Here is a 17,997-nt window from a genome sequence, read left to right as displayed (position 1 = left end):
CCTCCCGTAGATGGTATCGTCCAATCATCCCTTAGGGTGAGCTCGCCTGCCAGTCCCTCAGTGTCTTCGGCCGTCGCCACGCTCCTATGCGGTAGGTCCCCACCCATCACTCCCCTAAGGATATCCTCTTTTTTCCCCTCATTCTAACCGGAGCCGTTCCCTGTCTTGGACTTAGTTTCACCGCTTCTCTTAATTCTTGCCTCTCCGTGGGGACACCGGCCCTCGGAAAAGCGTGAGGAATTTTGTCCCCAGCGAGCTCCCGTAAGCCCAGAGTACGGTGGCCGACGCGCGCTCCCGCACGCTGATTTTGAATTCCAGGGTATTCTCCCGCAGGCGCCGAGAGGGGCCGCACAGATCCTAGCCTAAGTAATTATCAGCCGGGGACCCCTGCTAGTCTCCCTGAACTGCAAATTACAAAACACTACTAGCTTCTAACAGACGGCGACCAACGGCTTATTCTGTGGGCGCTGCCATATCGGCTAGCTATGTTGTTTGCAGGTCAGTTGTTTGAAACTACAGGCTCAGCTGGTATTTTTAAAAAATTTACTAGCGATATAGAAAATTTGGCACCTGTGAAATCCCATGGTGGGCCCTCGGTGAAATTAATATGAAGTAGACCAAATATCTACCCCGCTTATCAACATCACCCCATCCTGTTACAGTGTCCCCGTCGTGTTAAATTTGTTGGCTTGTAGCCTCCTAGATGCAGGCAGCGTGTGTATAGGTCGTAGAGAATGTCCGCGCTGGCTTCTTCCTTGGAAGGGTCTAAAAACAGACCCCCGAGGGGCGAAGTGACTTTCCTAAGGCTCACAGCTCCAATGCCTTCATTGACCTCTGGGTGGGGTGGGGAGTAGGACAGATATTTAAAGGGGAAAGCCTTCAATACTGTCCCCCCACACACCTGACAGTTAAGGGGCTAGATGGCAGGCAGAGGGCTGATCTGTTGGGGCAGGCCTTCCACCTACTGCTCCCACCTTTGTCCCCGTAGCCATGCCATGCTGCACCACCAGGATCCTGCCTGAGACCAGATAGGAGAGAACAGTTACAAGCCTTGGGGTGGGATCCCTCGCACATACACACAAACCCTTATGTGGGGCAGGGAAGGGATTGCTCAGACTTCAGAGGGTTCTTCTCCAGGACCCCTGCCCCTCCTGAGGACTCAAACAAAAGCAGGGGTCAAAGATCCTCTGGGTCACGCTTGGGGTGCCCTGGTGTGTTAGTCATCCCTTCCTCTTCCTCCTGATCTTGCTCCTCCTCCTGATCTTGCTCCTCCTCCTCTTCTGTCTTCTCTTGCCCATCTGTGATCTTTTCCTTTCCAGTCCAAGTTTCCTGTAGACACGCTAGGTTAGGTGATAGAAAACAATGTAGGTATTAGTCCTGGGGGGAGGGGAGGTTGTGGTCTGGCAGGAAGGGGGCCAGTCCCACACACTTACCAGTTTCAGCAGCGGGGAGCACATGACCTTCACAGAGAAAATGCTGTAGGGGCTGCTCCTGATGGTGGAAGTACCAGTCTCCCACAACATCTTCAAACTCCTCCAGCATCGTCTCACACTGATCAAATGGAAGGGTCAGAAGGAACTATGCTCTGCCGGGCTTTGGAAACCCTCCTCTCTACTCTTCACTCCCTTTCTGCCCACCCTACCTTGAAGAGGCAGGTAGCCAGGAGGCTAAAGTCTGCTTACTAGCTGTGTGGTCCTCATTCATTCATCAAACATTTACTAGTACCTGTTCTGCCAAGTAGACTATTAAACTCTATGTCTCAGGCTTCTTGCCTATAAAATGGGAAATGGTAATAGTACCTACCGTGTGAGGGTGCTTTGACAGGAAAATGAGGCAGTAGCTGGAAAGTATGGGAGCCTGAATCTGACACATAGTAGGTGCTCAGTAAGTGGTAGTAGATATTATTAGCCTCTACTATTACTCCTTGATATGCTCCTGGGCCCACTTCAATCAATGATAGAGTCCTCGCTCTGCCCCCTTCTCTCTGCTCAGAGGTAGACCTCCCTAGGATCTAGCTCTCCCCTCAGGCTCCCTTCTCATTGCCCTGGCAGTGCATTACCCCATCCTACCTGCTTCTTGAGGAATGTGACTTCCACGCTGGGCTCGTCCCACAGCTCCAGAGGGATCCCCAGATCCACCTTCACCCCCTTCTGCACCAGACCTTTCAGTGTTGCCATGGTCTGACTCTGACCCTGAAAGATAGGAATCTAGAATCAGCCGAGCCCCCTGCCCCACCTCTTTTTTCCCCTTTCTGCCATATCAGCACTGTCAATTACTGGAGACCCAGGGGTGAGCTCCATGAGGGTGAGATGAGGGAGTCTAACAATGGGGTGGTGACACTCTCCAGAGCTGGAGGGAGATGGGTCCCAGGGGATATCCATTGTTGTTTCTGAAAAGTGGAATGCTGCCCTAGGGAAGGGTCTGACCTTGGCATATCTCAGTGAGCCCTTGCGCTCAGCATGAACACTGTAATCCAGGATCCGCTCACACAAATTCTCCAAGGCCTCTTCCAGCCTTGTCTCTCTGTGGGAAGAGGGGAAACAAAGACTCCTTGGATGCTGTAGGCACTCCCAGGGCTCCCTCAGGGGTTGGAAGGTAAGGGAGCACCAAAAAGAACTCACGAAACACTGTAAGGGACATGTCTCTTCCTCTTGCCCGTGTCCAGCACCTGCCCCAGCTCCAGCACCTCTCGAGATCGGCCAGTGCGACTCAGCTCTTCCTGTAGCTCCAGGCTCAGCAGTTTACACACTAGATGTCCAAAAGGATGCGAAAGACAAACAAACATACCAGCAACTCATTCTGTAGATGAGCAAAAGCAGCAGAACGTGACGGTTACAAGTGCAGACTGTGGAGCCAGACTGGCATGGTTAGAATACTGACTCAGCCACTTAATAGCTATGTGACAATTCCACTGTGCCCTGGCTTCTTCATCTCTAAAATGAGATGAGAATGAGTATACAGTATGTATGAGTATACAGTATGTATGAGGCCTGCAGAGATGTTACAGCAAGGACTGACATGACCAGGTCTGTGTGTAGAAAAATGACAGGCGTGGGGAGAAAAGCAGGGACACAAATGAAGGAGAGGTTAGGTCCAGGTCGTGCAGAATACTGATACTCATACAGATGAGATGAGATGAGATGAGATATAATAATAATATAATAGGACCTCCTGTGGAGGGGGGTTGTGAGGATTAAATAGATCAATCTACATAAAGCCCCTAGGATAGTGCCTGGCATATAGTGAGCACTGTATGTGTTTGCTTTTATTCTGCAGTTATTTATTGAGCTTCTATATGTACAATAGCAACATAGCAATAAGACCCATGACCCCATCCACAAGACATTGCTGATGCAGTTGGGGACAAATAAAATGATGACAGTGTGCTGTGATGGGCCCTGCACTAGAGGTTAACAAGAGATTTAATCTCATTAGGAAATGCAAAATTCATGAAATTGTCATGTGTTGACTTCCTACCGGCTTGTGATTTCCTTAAGGATGAGCATTGTGTATGTTCCACCACTGTCTTCCAGCAAATAGCACCTGGCCTGGCATGAGGTGGGTCCCAAAAAAAGGGAGTGGCCTATACAGAAGTGCCACGCAACCTAAACACAGGGCAGGTAACAAAAGTGCCTAAAATGTTCCAGACACTACGCTAGGACCTCAGAGACAGGTACTCTCCTTTCCTCCACGGGCTTAACAATATAGTGGGAGGTGACAGAAAAGGAAGAAGGCTTCCAAAGGAATTGACGTCTGAACTGGGCTTTGAAGAACCAAATGCAGAAGGGAGAGGGTTATTCCAGGCAAAAGGAAAAACAGTGTGCTAAGGCACAGAGGTGCAAGAGGATAAGGCAGGCTCGGTGACAGGTGAGTTCAGCGAGGCTAAAGGAAGGGAGTTGAGGTACCGAAATGTAAGAGAGGTGGGGGCCATACAACAGAGACTGTCAAAAATGGCTGTATTCTGACCACAGCAGGAGGCCTGCAGAGATGTTACAGCAAGGACTGACATGACCAGGTCTGTGTGTAGAAAAATGACAGGCGTGGGGAGAAAAGCAGGGACACAAATGAAGGAGAGGTTAGGTCCAGGTCATGCAGAATACTGATAATGAAATTCAGTGTGGAGTGAGGTGAAGGGAAAAAGAATCCAGGGAAGAAATTAAAGTCAGGAAAGCAACAAACTAGGGAACCACGGCACTCAATGGCCCAGCTCTTAAGTGTCCCTTCTCAGCTGCACACGTCCCCCACCGCTGTGGTGCAGCCATATAAGATGCTGTTCACAGTAAAATCCATAAGTATACATCCTCTGCAAACCCTTACACCTACAGGGAACCTCCTCCACTTGTGGCCTCTCTCCTTTATGAGCTTCAAGGGCTTATTTCCTTACCTCCAAACCTGCCCCAGGAGAGCGTGGGGCCTGTAATTTGAGAGCGTCTCTGAAAGGGTGGAGCAGAGGATGGCCAAAAGGTATGAGCCTCATACCCAGCTCCTGCAGGTTCCCCAGAATTAGGTTTAGTGACATGGGGGAAACACACACTTCAGATGTTCAGTAAAGTGGGCGATCCTGGGCACGATCTCTGAACTACAATTCCCACAAATCACTGGGGCTACGCTACTAAGAAAAAGCGGGCTCCCTCTGGATGTCCTATGGGAATTGTAGTGCCATAGTTGTGGGGTAGCGCTCTACGTTCCCTCCTTTGACCCCCTTCAAATTCAGCCAGAGTCTCCCTGAGGTCTTCAAAGAGATCTAGTGACCCACCCATCATGGTCCATTTGGTTCGGCCCAGACTAAAGAGATGGGCAGAGGGATGCTAGCTACTCCCTTCAGATACCTTCGCATTTGCTGGGCAAGCGTTCTGTGTCATCGTCCTCCTTCGACGTCCCAACCCAAGCGCCGTACGCAGCCAAAATGAAAAGCAACATTCCCAACCGCACAGGTCCCATGACAAAGTGCTCTCCAAACCAACAACCCCTTGCCTTCAAACCAACTTCGTGAAGGCAGCGGGCCCTTTAAATTTCGAGGCGGTGTCGGCGGGAACTTCTAGCCAGCCTGGCTTGCGAGGCGCACGCGCAGTCCCGGCCGGAAAGAAGGTGGAGCCTCATAGCGCTCCTGGCTGTCCCGCCTCGGTTTTGTGGCGCCTCTTGGGGTCCTGGCCGCCGGGTAGTGAAGGAATAAACTGAAGTTAATTGCAGCAGGAGTATGTGCTCCTTACACGTAGACAGAGAAACCCGTTTTTTATACCACTTCAGGCCGTGAGCCTAGGAGACTCATTCCGGCTCGGGGAAGGGGCAGTGACTTGCTTTCCGTCTCTACCAGGACCTGCTCCCGGGAGGGGGCGGGGCGAACATGGCGCCGAGCGCCGGGTGAGCGGCGCTTTGGCGGCGGTGAGAGACTTTTACTGCGTGGGGCGTTCGGCTGGCGGGGAAGGGTCTGAGTGCTACCCGGGACTAGGCCCTTTGAAGGGCCCATGTGGGAACCGGGAGGAGGGCGGTGGGTTGTGTGTCCGTGCGCGAGGGGACTCCGTACGTGTATGTTTGCATTGGGGGATGTTGGGGGGATGAGGTGGGCTCTCAGCGCCTTCTTTCGCGCTGTACCCGTTGCCTGGGGACCTTCGACTCGCTTCCTTGCCGGGGAGGCCACTACCCAAGTCTAGCTCATGTTAACCATCTTCTGTGAAGCTTTCCTGCCGACTCCACTGACCTGAGGGGCTCCTGAGGCCGTAGCGTGTTTCGTGAGCTGTTTACTGGCAGAGGGTACGGAGGGTATTGAAGGATTAGTAAGAGTTCGCCATTGACCTGGGACACGACAGCGTCTTGTTTACCCAGTGCCGGGCACAGAGTATGTGTTGAATAAATGTTTTCCATGAACGTACGACTTAAAACAGTGGAGGCGGAGACCAAATTCTCTTTGGCCCCCGTGCTCACCCCTCCAGAACGCCCCCATCAGTACCTCACCGTCAGTCCTAAACACTTTGACCTTAGTCTTCCTAATGCTAACTCCAAGCGAGCCACTCTCCTTTTGGCCACAAAGCAGGTTCCAAACTTGGACCTATATCTTGTTCATCAAGAGAATAGTGGTGCCATGTATTCACTGAGCCCCTACATCTCTAAGCCCTACACTTCATTAATTTATTCAGCAAGTATTTACTGAGTACGGTGTCTCGCGCACCAGTCCGGGGTCTTGGAATACATCAGTGAACACAAAGGGAAGGTAGTGGTGGTGATAACCAATTAGAAATGATACAGTGTATATTAGCAGATGTTTAATTTTTCCGTGGGGGAAAAAAGAGCAGAGTGGGGTTGGAGTGTGGTATTAAATAGGGTGATGGGACTAGGCAGCCAAGCTAACATCTGGGGAAGAGCATTCAAGGCAGAAGGAAAAGAGCAAAGGCCAAAAAGCAAGAGCTTGCCTGTGAGGTTTGAACAGCAGGAGGAGAATGAGGCTGGATCAAGATGGAAGAAGGAAGGAAAACAGATCAGAGACGTGATTGGAGTGAGAGCAAATTATGAAGGGCCTTATAGACTATAATTAGGATTTTGGATTTTACTATAGGGTAAATGTGGAGCCATTCCAGGGTTTTGAACAAAAAAATGACCCAGTCTGATTTATGTTTTGACAGAATCAGTCTGGCTGCTGTGTTAGGAAGAGATGTGGGGAGCAAGGGTGAAAGCAGGAAGACCTTGTCAGGAGACTATTGGAATTAGCCAGGCGAGATATGGTGGTGACTTGGGCATGCCGTTGGGAGTGGAGGAGTCAGGTTGGATCACCCAACTGATTTGATGTGAGGGCTCACATAAAGAGCGTGTGCCTGGATAGATGGCATTGCCATGAAGATGAAGAAAACAGGCTGGAGCTGGTGGGGAGCGAGAGATCAGGAGTTCAGCTGTAGAAGAGATTTAAGTCGACAGTTTGATATACAACACTGGTGTTAGGAAGACTGCCCTGGGCTGGGGATAGAAATTTGGCCATCATCCGCCTGTAAGCAATACTGAAAATTGAGGGTAGTTGACATTACCAAAGAAATTAAGTGTAGCTACAGAAGAAGACCAAAGACTGAGCCCAGGACACTCCAGCATTAGGCAGTTTTATTTGTGTATTTTTTTAAGATGAGAAGAGGAAGAACTTGTCAAGGAAACCGAGGGAGGTGGGGTGGCCAGTGAGATAGGAGGAAGCCAGGAGAAGGTAGTGTGCAGTGCAGTGAAGAGTGTCTTCAGGAGGAGGTAGTCTAGCTATACTAGATGCTGCCAGCAGGTCAAGTCTGATGATGACAGAGAGTGGACCTTGGGTTCCACAGTGTGGAGTCATCGGTGACCTTGACGAGCTGTTTCAGGGACCTGGTGGGGTCAAAAGCTTGATTGGAGTAGGTGCAAGAAAGGAAAGGAAGTAGAAACAGGATAATTCTTTCAGGGAGTTTGGTTGCAAGGAGGAGCCGAAACATGGGGCTCTTCTAGAGAAAGTGGAATGAAAAGTAACTTTTTTTTTTTTTTTAATTTTTAAAATGTTTTTGTTTTTGAGAGAGAATGAGAGCGTGAGCAGGAGAGGGGCAGAAAGAGAGGGAGACACAGAATCCAAAGCAGGCTCCAGGCTCTGAGCTGTCAGCACAGAGCCTGATGGGGGGCTCAAACTTGAGAACTGTGAGGTCATGACCTGAGCCAAAGTTGGATGCTTAACCACCACCCAGGCACCCCAAATTAACATTTAAAATTTTTAATTGTGGTGAAATACACATAACATAAAGCTCACCATCTGAAACCATTTCAAGTGTACACTTTAGCGGGATTAAATACATTCATGATGTTCTACAACCGTCACACCATCCATCTCCAGAACTCTTCATGTTGTAAAACCGAAGCTCTGTCATTATACACTAACTCCCCATCCTTCCCTCCCCTAGCCACAGCAACCCCATTCTGCTGAGTCTATGAATTTGACTCCACTAAGAACCTCATAAAAGTGGAATCATAACACTGTTTGCCCTTTTCTGGCTCCCTTATTTCGCTCTGCATGGTGTCCTCAAGGTTCACCCATGTCGTAGCATGTGTCAGAATCACCTTCCTTTTTCAGGCTCGATACTAGTCTGTTGTGTGGATAGACCGCTGTCTTGTTTTCTTGAGAAGGGAGAAATAAGTGCATTTGGGAGGCTGATGGGAACCATCGACCAAGTAGGTTGAAAACGTGGTGGTGATGCAGGGAGATGGAAGCAGTGTTGGAGCTGGCAAGGGGCACGAATGGCTTCTCTACGGTAACAGGCAGGAAGGCAGAAGATGTGGGCGCCAGTGCTGTTAGGTTGGTGGATGCAGTGGGAGTCTATGGGGGTCTCTTCTAATGGCGTAAAGTGCGGAGGAGAGGTGGTATCATGCAGGACAGAGGGGGACTGAGTGCACTGAGGTGTGGTATGATTGTCAGGCAGTTTGCGATCATTGGGGCGCTGGGTGGCTCAGTTGGTTAAGCATCTGACTCTTTTTTTGTTTTTGTTTTTTTTGAAAGAGGGAGAGAGAGAGAATCCCAAGCAAGCTCCACACTGTCAGAACAGAGCCCTACACAGGGCTTGAACCCACAAGCCATGAGGTCATGACCTGAGCCAAAATCAAGAGTCAGACACTACCGACCAAGACACCCAGGCACCCCAAGTGTCTGACTCTTGATCTCAGCTCAGGTCGTCGTCTTCTTCTTCTTCTTCTTCTTCTTCTTCTTCTTCTTCTTCTTTTTCTTTTTTTTTTTTGATGTTTATTCATTTTGAGAGAGAGAGAAAGAGGTGGGACAGGCAGAGGGAGAGAGAGAATTTTAAGCATGCTCCACACCCAGCATGGAGCCTGACACGGGGCTTAATCTCGTAAACTAAGAGATCATGACCTGAGTGGAAATCAAGAGTCAAATGCTCAACTGACTAGCCACCCAGGCACCCCTCATCTCAGGTCTTGATCTCAGGGCCGTGAGTTCAAGCCCTGCATTGGGAAGAAACCCAAAGCTGGGAGGATGTAGGTAACTTGCCCAAATAACCCAGCTAAGTAATCTAGGGCCAGGATTTAAATTGAAGACACGTCTGTTCTCGTATATCTCAACTTGCATGGCACCTGGCACAGAATCAGAGCTCAGTACATTTTGTTGAACCGGGTCAGATCACTACCTGCTTCTCTTACACCCAATACTAATTACACGGAGATGGACACGTTTATTTTTTATCTTTTCTGCCCACCCCATACCCCTGCCAGGTCTCCCATCTTTCCACCCCGGGGTATCACTCTTTGGGGGAGGGAGAGAGAGGCTCCAGAATGGCTGAGGAGAAGAAGCTGAAGCTCAGCAATACCGTGCTGCCCTCGGAGTCGATGAAAGTGGTGGCCGAGTCCATGGGCATCGCTCAGATCCAGGAGGAGACCTGCCAGCTGCTGACAGACGAGGTCAGCTACCGCATCAAGGAGATTGCACAGGTACCCCAACCGCTCCACCCAGCCCTTCGTTGTGTTAAGAATGCTGCCCAGGCCCCCTTCTTCCTCAGGCTTTTGAGTTGATGTTTGTTCTCCCACCCCCAGGATGCCTTGAAGTTCATGCACATGGGGAAGCGGCAGAAGCTAACCACCAGTGACATCGATTACGCGCTGAAGCTAAAGAATGTCGAGGTGATTGGGACACGTGGGACTGAGGTTGGCAGGGTTGGTGGGGGGCAAGATGGTGAGACCCATCCTCCCTGACACTGCATTTGCCTTCAGTCATGCCTCCTTGGGCTCCCTTCTCATCTCAATGTCTCTTTCTCTCTCTCTCTCTCCTGATCCAGCCACTCTATGGCTTCCACGCCCAGGAGTTCATTCCTTTTCGTTTCGCCTCTGGTGGGGGCCGGGAGCTTTACTTCTACGAGGAGAAGGAGGTTGATCTGAGCGACATCATCAATACCCCTCTGCCCCGGGTGCCCCTGGATGTCTGCCTCAAAGGTTGGGGCGGGGATTGCAGGGTGGCGGGGAGGAGGAAAAGGGGTTGAGGAGGCTCACAAGTGAAGAAGCCCTCAGTGTGAGATCGCTAGGGAGTTGCAGGAAGTGGGGACAGGACGGAAAGCACATTCCTGGTATGGAGTGACTTCCTAGTGTCCATGTCCAGCCTTTCAACTTGACACCTTCTTTCCTCACAGCTCATTGGCTGAGCATTGAAGGCTGCCAGCCAGCTATACCTGAGAACCCACCCCCAGGTAACCTCATCTGTGCCCAAGGCCCACCCCTCTCTATCTCATGTCCCCTCTCCTTCCTTTATATCCCCTGCCACTCTTGTCACTCCTGCTGTGACGGCTTTCCCACCAGCTCCCAAAGAGCAGCAGAAGGCTGAGGCCACAGAACCCCTGAAGTCAGCAAAGCCAGGCCAGGAGGAAGATGGACCCTTGAAAGGCAAAGGTCAAGGGGCTGCTCCAGCCGACGGCAAAGGTCAGTATTGCTAGGCTGGGCTCCTCGGTGCTCCTGCCAGATGGCGATTTGTGAGGTGGCTGAGGGCAGGGCAAGGGGTGACACCTATGGCTGGAGAGCCCTGGAAAGATCAGGAAACCTGAGAGGAGCCAGGTCCTGGGTCTCACCGGGCAGGGAGCAAAGGTTTGTCCGGCTCTAGGCCTCTTCTGGAGCCTTCATGTTCAAACCTGTCTTGGCAATTCACACAGGGAAAGAGAAGAAGGCACCACCCCTGCTGGAGGGGGCCCCTTTGCGACTGAAGCCCCGAAGTATCCACGAGCTGTCCGTGGAGCAGCAGCTGTACTACAAGGAGATCACTGAAGCGTGTGTGGGCTCCTGTGAGGCCAAGAGAGCGGTGAGGACCTGCTTCTCGCCGCCTGGGGCATTCCTTCTCTCTGGAGTTCCAGGAATCCCTCCCCATCTCTGCCCCCCCGCGTCACTTGCTCCCTCCCCACTGCAGGAGGCGCTGCAGAGCATTGCAACGGACCCAGGGCTCTATCAGATGCTGCCGCGATTCAGCACCTTCATCTCAGAGGGGGTGAGAAGAGGCAGAAGGCCAGGACCCAGGATGAGGTTCCGGGCGGTGAGGAGGCAGCGGGGGGAGCTCATCGGAGGGTCTCACTGCCCTGTCACTGCCCCTTCCCGCAGGTCCGTGTGAATGTGGTGCAGAACAACCTGGCCCTGCTCATCTACCTGATGCGCATGGTGAAGGCGCTGATGGACAACCCCACGCTGTATCTAGAAAAATACGTGAGCGGCCCTGCCCACCCACCTTTCAGCCTGGGGTCGGGGCACCTGGTTGCCACCAACAGGAAGCCATCCTCAGAATTGGCCAACTTGCCACTTCTCCCTTAGGTCCATGAGTTGATTCCAGCTGTGATGACGTGCATCGTAAGCAGACAGCTGTGCCTGCGGCCAGATGTGGACAATCACTGGGCACTCCGGGACTTTGCTGCCCGCCTCGTGGCCCAGATCTGCAAGCATTTCAGCACAACCACCAACAACATCCAGTCCCGGATCACCAAGACCTTCACCAAGGTGAGCAAAAATGAGCTTCACCCACACCAGAGGCGGTTCAGCATGGCTAGAGGAAGTGACAGTGGAAAGATGCAGGAGACAGACAGGGACTGGCACCTGGGCCACATCTGTAGTGTCGTAACAACCTACAACATAAGTGTGTTTGCGAGACTTATTCCTTAACAATTAGCCTCTCGGGCCCCTTTCCCCAGTATATCTTCCTTCCCCTTGCAGAGCTGGGTGGACGAGAAGACTCCGTGGACTACGCGGTATGGCTCCATCGCAGGCCTGGCAGAGCTTGGACACGATGTGAGGCCCCCGGCGTGGGGAACGCTGCAAGAAAGGAGGCATCGTGGGTCCTAGTGGGCAAGGGCCCCACCTGCAAGGCCCTGTGGTGACCCGAGGGCCCTGGCTTGTCCCCTTCCTTTCCAACAGGTGATTAAGACTCTGATTCTGCCACGGCTGCAGCAGGAAGGGGAGCGGATCCGCGGTGTCCTGGACGGCCCCGTGCTGAGCAACATTGACCGCATTGGAGCTGACCATGTGCAGAGCCTCCTCCTGGTGACTAGAACCCCTGTCCCTGCCCTCCCCTCAATCCTTCCCCCCGCCACTCCCCCCCCCCCGCCCCCACACACACACAGGCACAACAATCCGTAAACAGCTGTTGTCTTTTATTCACTCATCGCATTTGCCTCATGTGTTCTGAGCCCAATACTGTTGTGCAGATGGAGAGACAAAGGCAAGAGGTTAAGTAAGAAATAAGAGACCTTAACTGTCAGCCTGTGACCCTGCCTAGACTGGACTGCCCCCGAGGCTTCCCCATCACTGTGCTGCATTCCAAGCAGGGCATCCCCCTGTGGACCAGCCACCCCTTAGAAATCACAAGTGTTTTCAGCAAGTCTCCCCATCCACACTGGTGCTGCCTGGGGTTCCTCACACACACTGCCAGCCCAGCAGCCTGGCCTGCAACACGACGCACTGGAGTAATGGGCAGTTTCCTTTCTCACCCCTTCCTTGTCACTTCCTGAGCGTCCCAGCCCTCCACCTACCTTGTTTTTCTTTGCTTTCTCTGCAGAAACACTGTGCCCCTGTTCTGGCAAAGCTGCGCCTACCACCTGACAATCAAGATGCTTATCGGGCAGAATTTGGGTCCCTCGGGCCCCTCCTCTGCTCTCATGTTGTCAAGGCCCGGGCCCAGGCTGCTCTGCAGGCTCAGCAGGTCAACAGGACCACTCTGACCATCACTCAGGTCAGGGACTGGGGGGAAGAGGGGTCTGGTGAGGAAACACGTGGGAAGGGGGCAAGCAGGGGGGACAGGGCCATGGTTCCCTTCAGGGTGGGGGACTCACAGACGCGCGCTTGCTTTTGTAAAACACAGGGCCCTCTGAGTGAGACTTGGGGGGGGTCTGAGTCCCCTTAGTGGATGATTCTTCAACCCAAGGGAGACCCTCTGAGGAGCAGCAATAAGTGCCCCTCCTTTTCACATTTCCTTCCTGCCTCTTCTTTGTGCAGCCCCGGCCCACGCTGACCCTCTCCCAGGCCCCTCAGCCTGGCCCTCGGACCCCTGGCTTGCTGAAGGTCCCTGGCTCCATTGCCCTGCCTGTGCAGACCTTGGTGTCTGCGCGAGCTGCCGCCCCGCCTCAGCCTTCCCCTCCTCCAACCAAGTTTATTGTCATGTCCTCATCCTCCAGCGCCTCATCCACTCAACAGGTACTGGGACCCAGGTGGGACTGGGGAAGGTGCGGAGCACGACCAGGGTTACCTCCAAGTACCCTGGGGGCCCCAGAGTAGAGCCCAGTACCCCCTGGGCCTAAAGACAGGAGCAGGAAGGAGCACTTCACGGAGGCCATAAGGCATAGCTGCTCATCCTGAGCGCGGGTCTCAGGCCTACAGGCACCTGAGCAGGTGAATGAATCATCAGCTCTTCTGCCGGAACAGGTGAATTCTCCCCCAGGCAGTGCCTCTCCTTTCTCCCCCCAGGTCCTGTCCCTCAGCACCTCAGCCCCTGGCTCAGGCTCCACCACTACCTCTCCCGTCACCACCACGGTCCCCAGCGTGCAGCCCATCGTCAAGCTGGTCTCTACTGCCACCACCGCACCCCCTAGCACTGCTCCCTCTGGTCCGGGCAGCGTCCAGAAGTACATCGTGGTCTCTCTTCCTCCTACAGGAGAGGGCAAAGGAGGCCCCACCTCCCATCCTTCTCCAGCTCCTGCCCCATCCTCAGCCCCCTCCCCGCTTGGGGGCAGTGCCCTTTGTGGGGGGAAACAGGAAGCTGGGGATAGCCCCCCTCCAGCTCCAGGGACTCCAAAAACTAATGGCTCCCAGCCCCCTGGCTCTGGCTCCCCTCAGCCTGCGCCTTAATGCTGTCACACATCTGCCAACCTTCTTCTCTCCCCGATTCCCTCTCTTTCTCTTTCTTTCTCTCTCTACTCTCTCTCTCTCTCACACACACACGCTAGGTGGAAGGAAGTAATGGTTTGCTTCTTCCATGTTACTTTTAGATATTGTACAGCCAGTTCCTCAGAATAAAAGTTTGATTTGTAAATTCTGATCCACCCCGGCCTTTCCTGTGTCAGGTACCACAGGAAGGTCAAATATGTCAACTAGGACTGGTCTCCTGGACTCTCAGGACTCAGGACATTTCATCCAGGTCCATGACCATGGTCTGGAAGGGTGGAAAAGACCGTATCGTCCTTCTCTGGTTCCACAGACTACTGCCTTTGCTGCCCGCATCCTCGTCTGGGAAGCCTCAGATCCGAATGACGTAGGCATCACTGTGGCTCAGATGTCGCACCCACTTGTGGGGGTTGGCGTTGCCGCAGGGTCTGAACGCCAGCCTGAGGAAGCGCACCTGGAGGCCAGAGCACGTGTGCCGGGGAAGTTCAAAAGAGAGGCTGGCGGGGCCCAGCCCCAGCGGAGGGGCCGTGGTGGAGGGTCCTTGGCCAGAAGGCCCAGGGAGACCTGGAACATCCATCTGTGAGGGACAGAGGCCAGGGAAGGGTGCTGAGGGCACAGAGGAGGGAGGGCATGGGGCTCAGGTCCAGTGCATGAGGAGGGGTGGTTGGGGCTAAACGTGCAGCTGGAAGAGAGGGTCTCAGGGAGTCGGCAGCTCGTACCTGGAAAAGGCCTGACAGCTGGGAGCCGCCTTGCACCCGAGGCAGGTCCCAGTGGAGGGCTCCGTCCCCGAGCTCTGCCTTCTGTTCAGGGCCGCTCAGCTCCTGAGACAGGCTGGAGTTTGGGGATGACAGGCGCTGCGCTCAGCCTGCCTTCCTGGGATAGGCTGGTCCCACCCTCCCTGCCACCACCCTGTCACCCTGGGGAAGCTGGCAAAACCTCCCGGGCCCTGTGGCTGCAACACTAACCTAATCACCCCTCGCGGCAGGGGAAGGTGCAGCCTGACGTTGAGAGCTTGGCTGCCAAGAAGAGAGGAACAGAGTCAGCCCCGGGAAGGCAGTGACTCATCCCCCCCTCTTCATTAACGCCACTAGCGCAGGTGTTCCACCCAGCCCCTTTCCCAGCCTTCCTGTCTAACTGAATGGGATTCCGAAGCTGACGGACGCATCCGAAGGGGGAAGCAACAGGTATTTGGGCCCTGCGTCCTGCCCCATGATACTGAACGAGGCCTGGCTAACCCCCCACTCGTACCTCTTCGGGGGCAGGTCACATCGTAACTTCAGGTAAACCTGGAGCCTGGGTGAAAGGGATGGTTCTGTTACTGGCCTCTCACCATCCCCACCCGAGACCCCCATGCAGGGCTGCTGCGTAGGTCGGTCATGCCCCAAGCAGGAGAGAGAAGGGATGATATCCAGCCCAACTCCACTAAGAGCTGAGTCTGCATAGGGGGTAGGGTGCCTTTTTCTTGTACCTATTATCATCCCTCCTCCACAATGCGCTTTGGGAACATATGCATTAGCTTGGACTTCGGGAAAGTTCTAGGAGAGAAAAATGGTCTTACCTGCCTGAGCCTCGGTCCCACTGCACAGAGGGAAAGAGCCGGAAGGGGAGTGGGGAGGGGAGGTCGTCTGAGAGTTGGTACCGCATCACAGTCAGCTGAGACCAGACAGGAATGGAGGTCAGTTTGGTCTCCTCACACCTGAACTTGCCTCCCTTCCCAACGGAGGATGGAAAGTGCTAGGCCAGCCCAATCCTGACCTCGCCCTGAGGGGGCTGCAAGCGGAGGATTCGATGAGACTCAAACTCCTCAAGGAGCACTGAGCTGTGAAATGAGACCTCATCCACCCGGATTCCTGGGCCGTAACCTGGAGGGAAAGAAAGTGTCCTCTCCTAACCCACATTGTGGGTGAGAAGAGCAGCAAGGTGGTAGCTGGGGGAAAACCCATCTCTGTTCCATGAAACTTTTGGTGGCAGCCTGTACCTAGGAGAGAAGGACCCCTTTTCTTCTCACCTCTCAGTTCTGACTTCCCCACACAAAACTCTTCTGTTAGGCCAATGCGCATCTCTGTCACAGAAAAGAACAGAAGAGGCCACCAGATACCAACATTCACATACCACCAAGGAGCCCGTTCCAAACCCGACCCTGGGCTAAGCCTGCAGACTTCTCACCAGAGCCACTGGGAAGAAAGCTCTTGAGCCGGATCTCTCCCTGCACGTCTACCTTCAGCAGCGAGCCCTAAGAAGAACGGAGAGATCAATGTCCCGAGGTGACACCCCGCCCCCGACCCCATACATTTCCCAAAAGCCGTCTATCCTCTGCTCTACGGCTGGGGGCCCAAACTCACGTTAGATGCTATCAGTACAGACAGCCTCTCGACCACATCCAAAAACACTTCATTCTTTTGGCTCTGAAGAAGAGAGGGGATTTGGAGGCTGTGTGACCTGTGTTGTAAAGTGCACAGGCAGAAAAGACAGGCCAGTGGAAGCTAGGGCCCTGGGGTGGGGACATGGGGAAGGGAAGGGATCGTCCACGTCTGGGAACACCAGGATCTCGTTCTCTGGTGTTCCAGGAAAAACTCAGAGGGTCTGATGCATCTCACCTGGTCAGAGCGGCTGGACAGGACAGGGCGGCTGGCTGCACTGCTGGGGGCCACTTTGCTCTGCTGCGTCTCAGCCCCAAACTGTAAAGCACCCAAAGCAAGCAATCTTCAGGTTTGACACTACCCACCACCCCTCCTCCTCCTCTTTCCCTCGACTGACCAAGCCAACACTGCTGAGGTCAAAGAGACTGAAGGGCTTGCTGACCACAGCCTCTGTCTGGATGAAGTTTCTCAGCATCTCTGTGGATGTGGTCTGCACGTAGCCATAGTCCTGTGGGCAGAGGAAGGACAGCCTGTGGGAGGTCAGTGGAGGGAAGGGGTGGAAATGAATGGACTTAGCCTCCCACCCACAGTGCATATCTGCAAGGACTGGGGTGCAGTGAGAGAAATGCTTGGCCCTCACCAGCACTTCATCCAGGAGCTCATAGACAAGAGCCACGTTGCGGGAGATGGTCCCCTCGCCCAAGGAGCCACAGTAATCGCCCAGGAGAGTGGCCAACCTGAGAAAACGAGTCGGAGTGTGCATATGCCCCTCCTGTCAGATCCCGGCGCCCAGGTGCCCAGCCCTGCCCTCCTCACCGGGAGAGCAGCTCTAGGAGGCTGAAGGGAGAAATGTTCTCTGAAGTCGTGGCCACCAAATAGAGGCCGCTGTGTCTGATGTGAATAAAATGACGGTCATCGTGGTGCTGAGGCAGAGGTGGGGAAGAAGCATTAGGAAGAGAGCTGTGATTAAGGGCCCGTGAGACTTCCTAGCAGTGTGCCTTGAGAACCCTGGGCATCCTCCCTGGGGTCCAGCTTCCTGACATGTCAGGGGAGGTAACCAATAGTACCCACTCCGGAGTTGCGGGGGGGATTGGGACGTGAGAGGAGCCTGTGCCTGGTGCATTGTTAGCTCTTGATAAACTTGAATTCACATTATTTGGCGTAACGTACCCCCCAAGCGGAAGCTCTCAGGGAAACAGCCCTGGGAGGAAGGAGGCGCCCTCCCCACCCGCCCCCTACCCGCCAGGCGCATCCCCCACTCCCCGCCACTGGTTACCATGACAACCGGGGACTCATCTCCGGGCAGTCCCGTCAGCTTCCGGTAGAAGAGCTCGGCCACATCCCGACCACCACTGTCCCCGCGGACTGACCGGGTGGAAGAACAGCTAAGGAGCCAGCGATACAGTCTGGCCCTGGGGCACCACTCCCACCCAGGGCCCCCCCTCCTGCCCCGTAGGTCAAGGATACAATCCTTGTAGATAAGCGGGTCCCCTTTGGAGGAAAGAATGAAGAACTGGGAGATCATGGCGGCTCTGGAGAGTAGGCAGGGAGACAACGAAAGTTGGGCCTGCCCCGCCCTGCGGCCCCGGAACAAAAGGACGAGCGTACGCTGGCCCTTTAAGAGCAATTCTCCTCCCGCGCCACCTCAGACCGCGGGAAACCGGCGTCCGCTCCGCCTTTCCGTCCCGGTGCAGGAGCCTCTTCCCTGTCACTCAGCCCAGGCTCGCCGGATGATTGGCCGAGGCTGGGGCCGGCGGTGAGTGGGAGGGGCAAAGAGACTCCTCTTTGATAGGCCCGCACG

General features: G+C 54.0%; 3 protein-coding genes across 6 annotated transcripts; 1 reads left to right on the top strand and 2 right to left on the bottom strand.

The window, feature by feature from the left end:
- The first annotated feature begins 33 nt into the window (after positions 1 to 33).
- On the top strand, positions 34 to 13,984 carry TAF6 (TATA-box binding protein associated factor 6). Of its 3 annotated transcripts, none has more exons than XM_045460565.1 (15): positions 34 to 91; positions 9,211 to 9,426; positions 9,529 to 9,615; positions 9,771 to 9,924; positions 10,119 to 10,175; positions 10,285 to 10,404; positions 10,632 to 10,777; positions 10,883 to 10,960; positions 11,071 to 11,172; positions 11,278 to 11,460; positions 11,674 to 11,748; positions 11,875 to 12,000; positions 12,515 to 12,688; positions 12,952 to 13,149; positions 13,420 to 13,984. In XM_045460565.1, exons 2-15 carry the CDS (start codon positions 9,271 to 9,273, stop codon positions 13,798 to 13,800), a joined length of 2,037 nt encoding a protein of 678 aa, XP_045316521.1. In that variant the 5' UTR covers positions 34 to 91; positions 9,211 to 9,270; the 3' UTR covers positions 13,801 to 13,984. The 3 variants fall into 3 exon arrangements, with proteins under 3 accessions (XP_045316521.1, XP_045316520.1, XP_045316522.1); XM_045460564.1 differs by lacking the exon at positions 34 to 91 and adding an exon at positions 5,109 to 5,382; XM_045460566.1 differs by lacking the exon at positions 34 to 91 and adding an exon at positions 5,337 to 5,361.
- CNPY4 (canopy FGF signaling regulator 4) lies at positions 530 to 5,085 on the bottom strand. The gene is made up of 6 exons (XM_045460572.1): positions 4,830 to 5,085; positions 2,622 to 2,748; positions 2,427 to 2,523; positions 2,070 to 2,192; positions 1,434 to 1,551; positions 530 to 1,340 (listed from the first exon to the last, which is right to left on the bottom strand). Exons 1-6 carry the CDS (start codon positions 4,939 to 4,941, stop codon positions 1,177 to 1,179), a joined length of 741 nt encoding a protein of 246 aa, XP_045316528.1. The 5' UTR covers positions 4,942 to 5,085; the 3' UTR covers positions 530 to 1,176.
- On the bottom strand, positions 12,094 to 17,774 carry AP4M1 (adaptor related protein complex 4 subunit mu 1). 2 transcript variants are annotated; one of them, XM_045460567.1, is made up of 15 exons: positions 17,664 to 17,774; positions 17,473 to 17,561; positions 17,013 to 17,119; positions 16,837 to 16,933; positions 16,594 to 16,704; positions 16,434 to 16,514; positions 16,179 to 16,241; positions 16,003 to 16,069; positions 15,845 to 15,898; positions 15,592 to 15,698; positions 15,395 to 15,489; positions 15,085 to 15,129; positions 14,802 to 14,852; positions 14,556 to 14,667; positions 12,094 to 14,413 (listed from the first exon to the last, which is right to left on the bottom strand). In XM_045460567.1, the coding sequence occupies exons 1-15, from the start codon at positions 17,719 to 17,721 to the stop codon at positions 14,189 to 14,191; spliced, it is 1,362 nt and encodes a 453-aa protein (XP_045316523.1). In that variant the 5' UTR covers positions 17,722 to 17,774; the 3' UTR covers positions 12,094 to 14,188. The 2 variants fall into 2 exon arrangements, with proteins under 2 accessions (XP_045316523.1, XP_045316524.1); XM_045460568.1 differs by lacking the exon at positions 14,802 to 14,852.
- Between the last annotated feature and the right edge of the window lie 223 nt (positions 17,775 to 17,997).

The sequence above is a fragment of the Leopardus geoffroyi genome, chromosome E3 (assembly GCF_018350155.1).
Source record: "Leopardus geoffroyi isolate Oge1 chromosome E3, O.geoffroyi_Oge1_pat1.0, whole genome shotgun sequence".
Classification (NCBI taxonomy): Eukaryota; Metazoa; Chordata; class Mammalia; order Carnivora; family Felidae; genus Leopardus; species Leopardus geoffroyi.
This window is presented reverse-complemented; position numbering and strand designations above follow the sequence as displayed.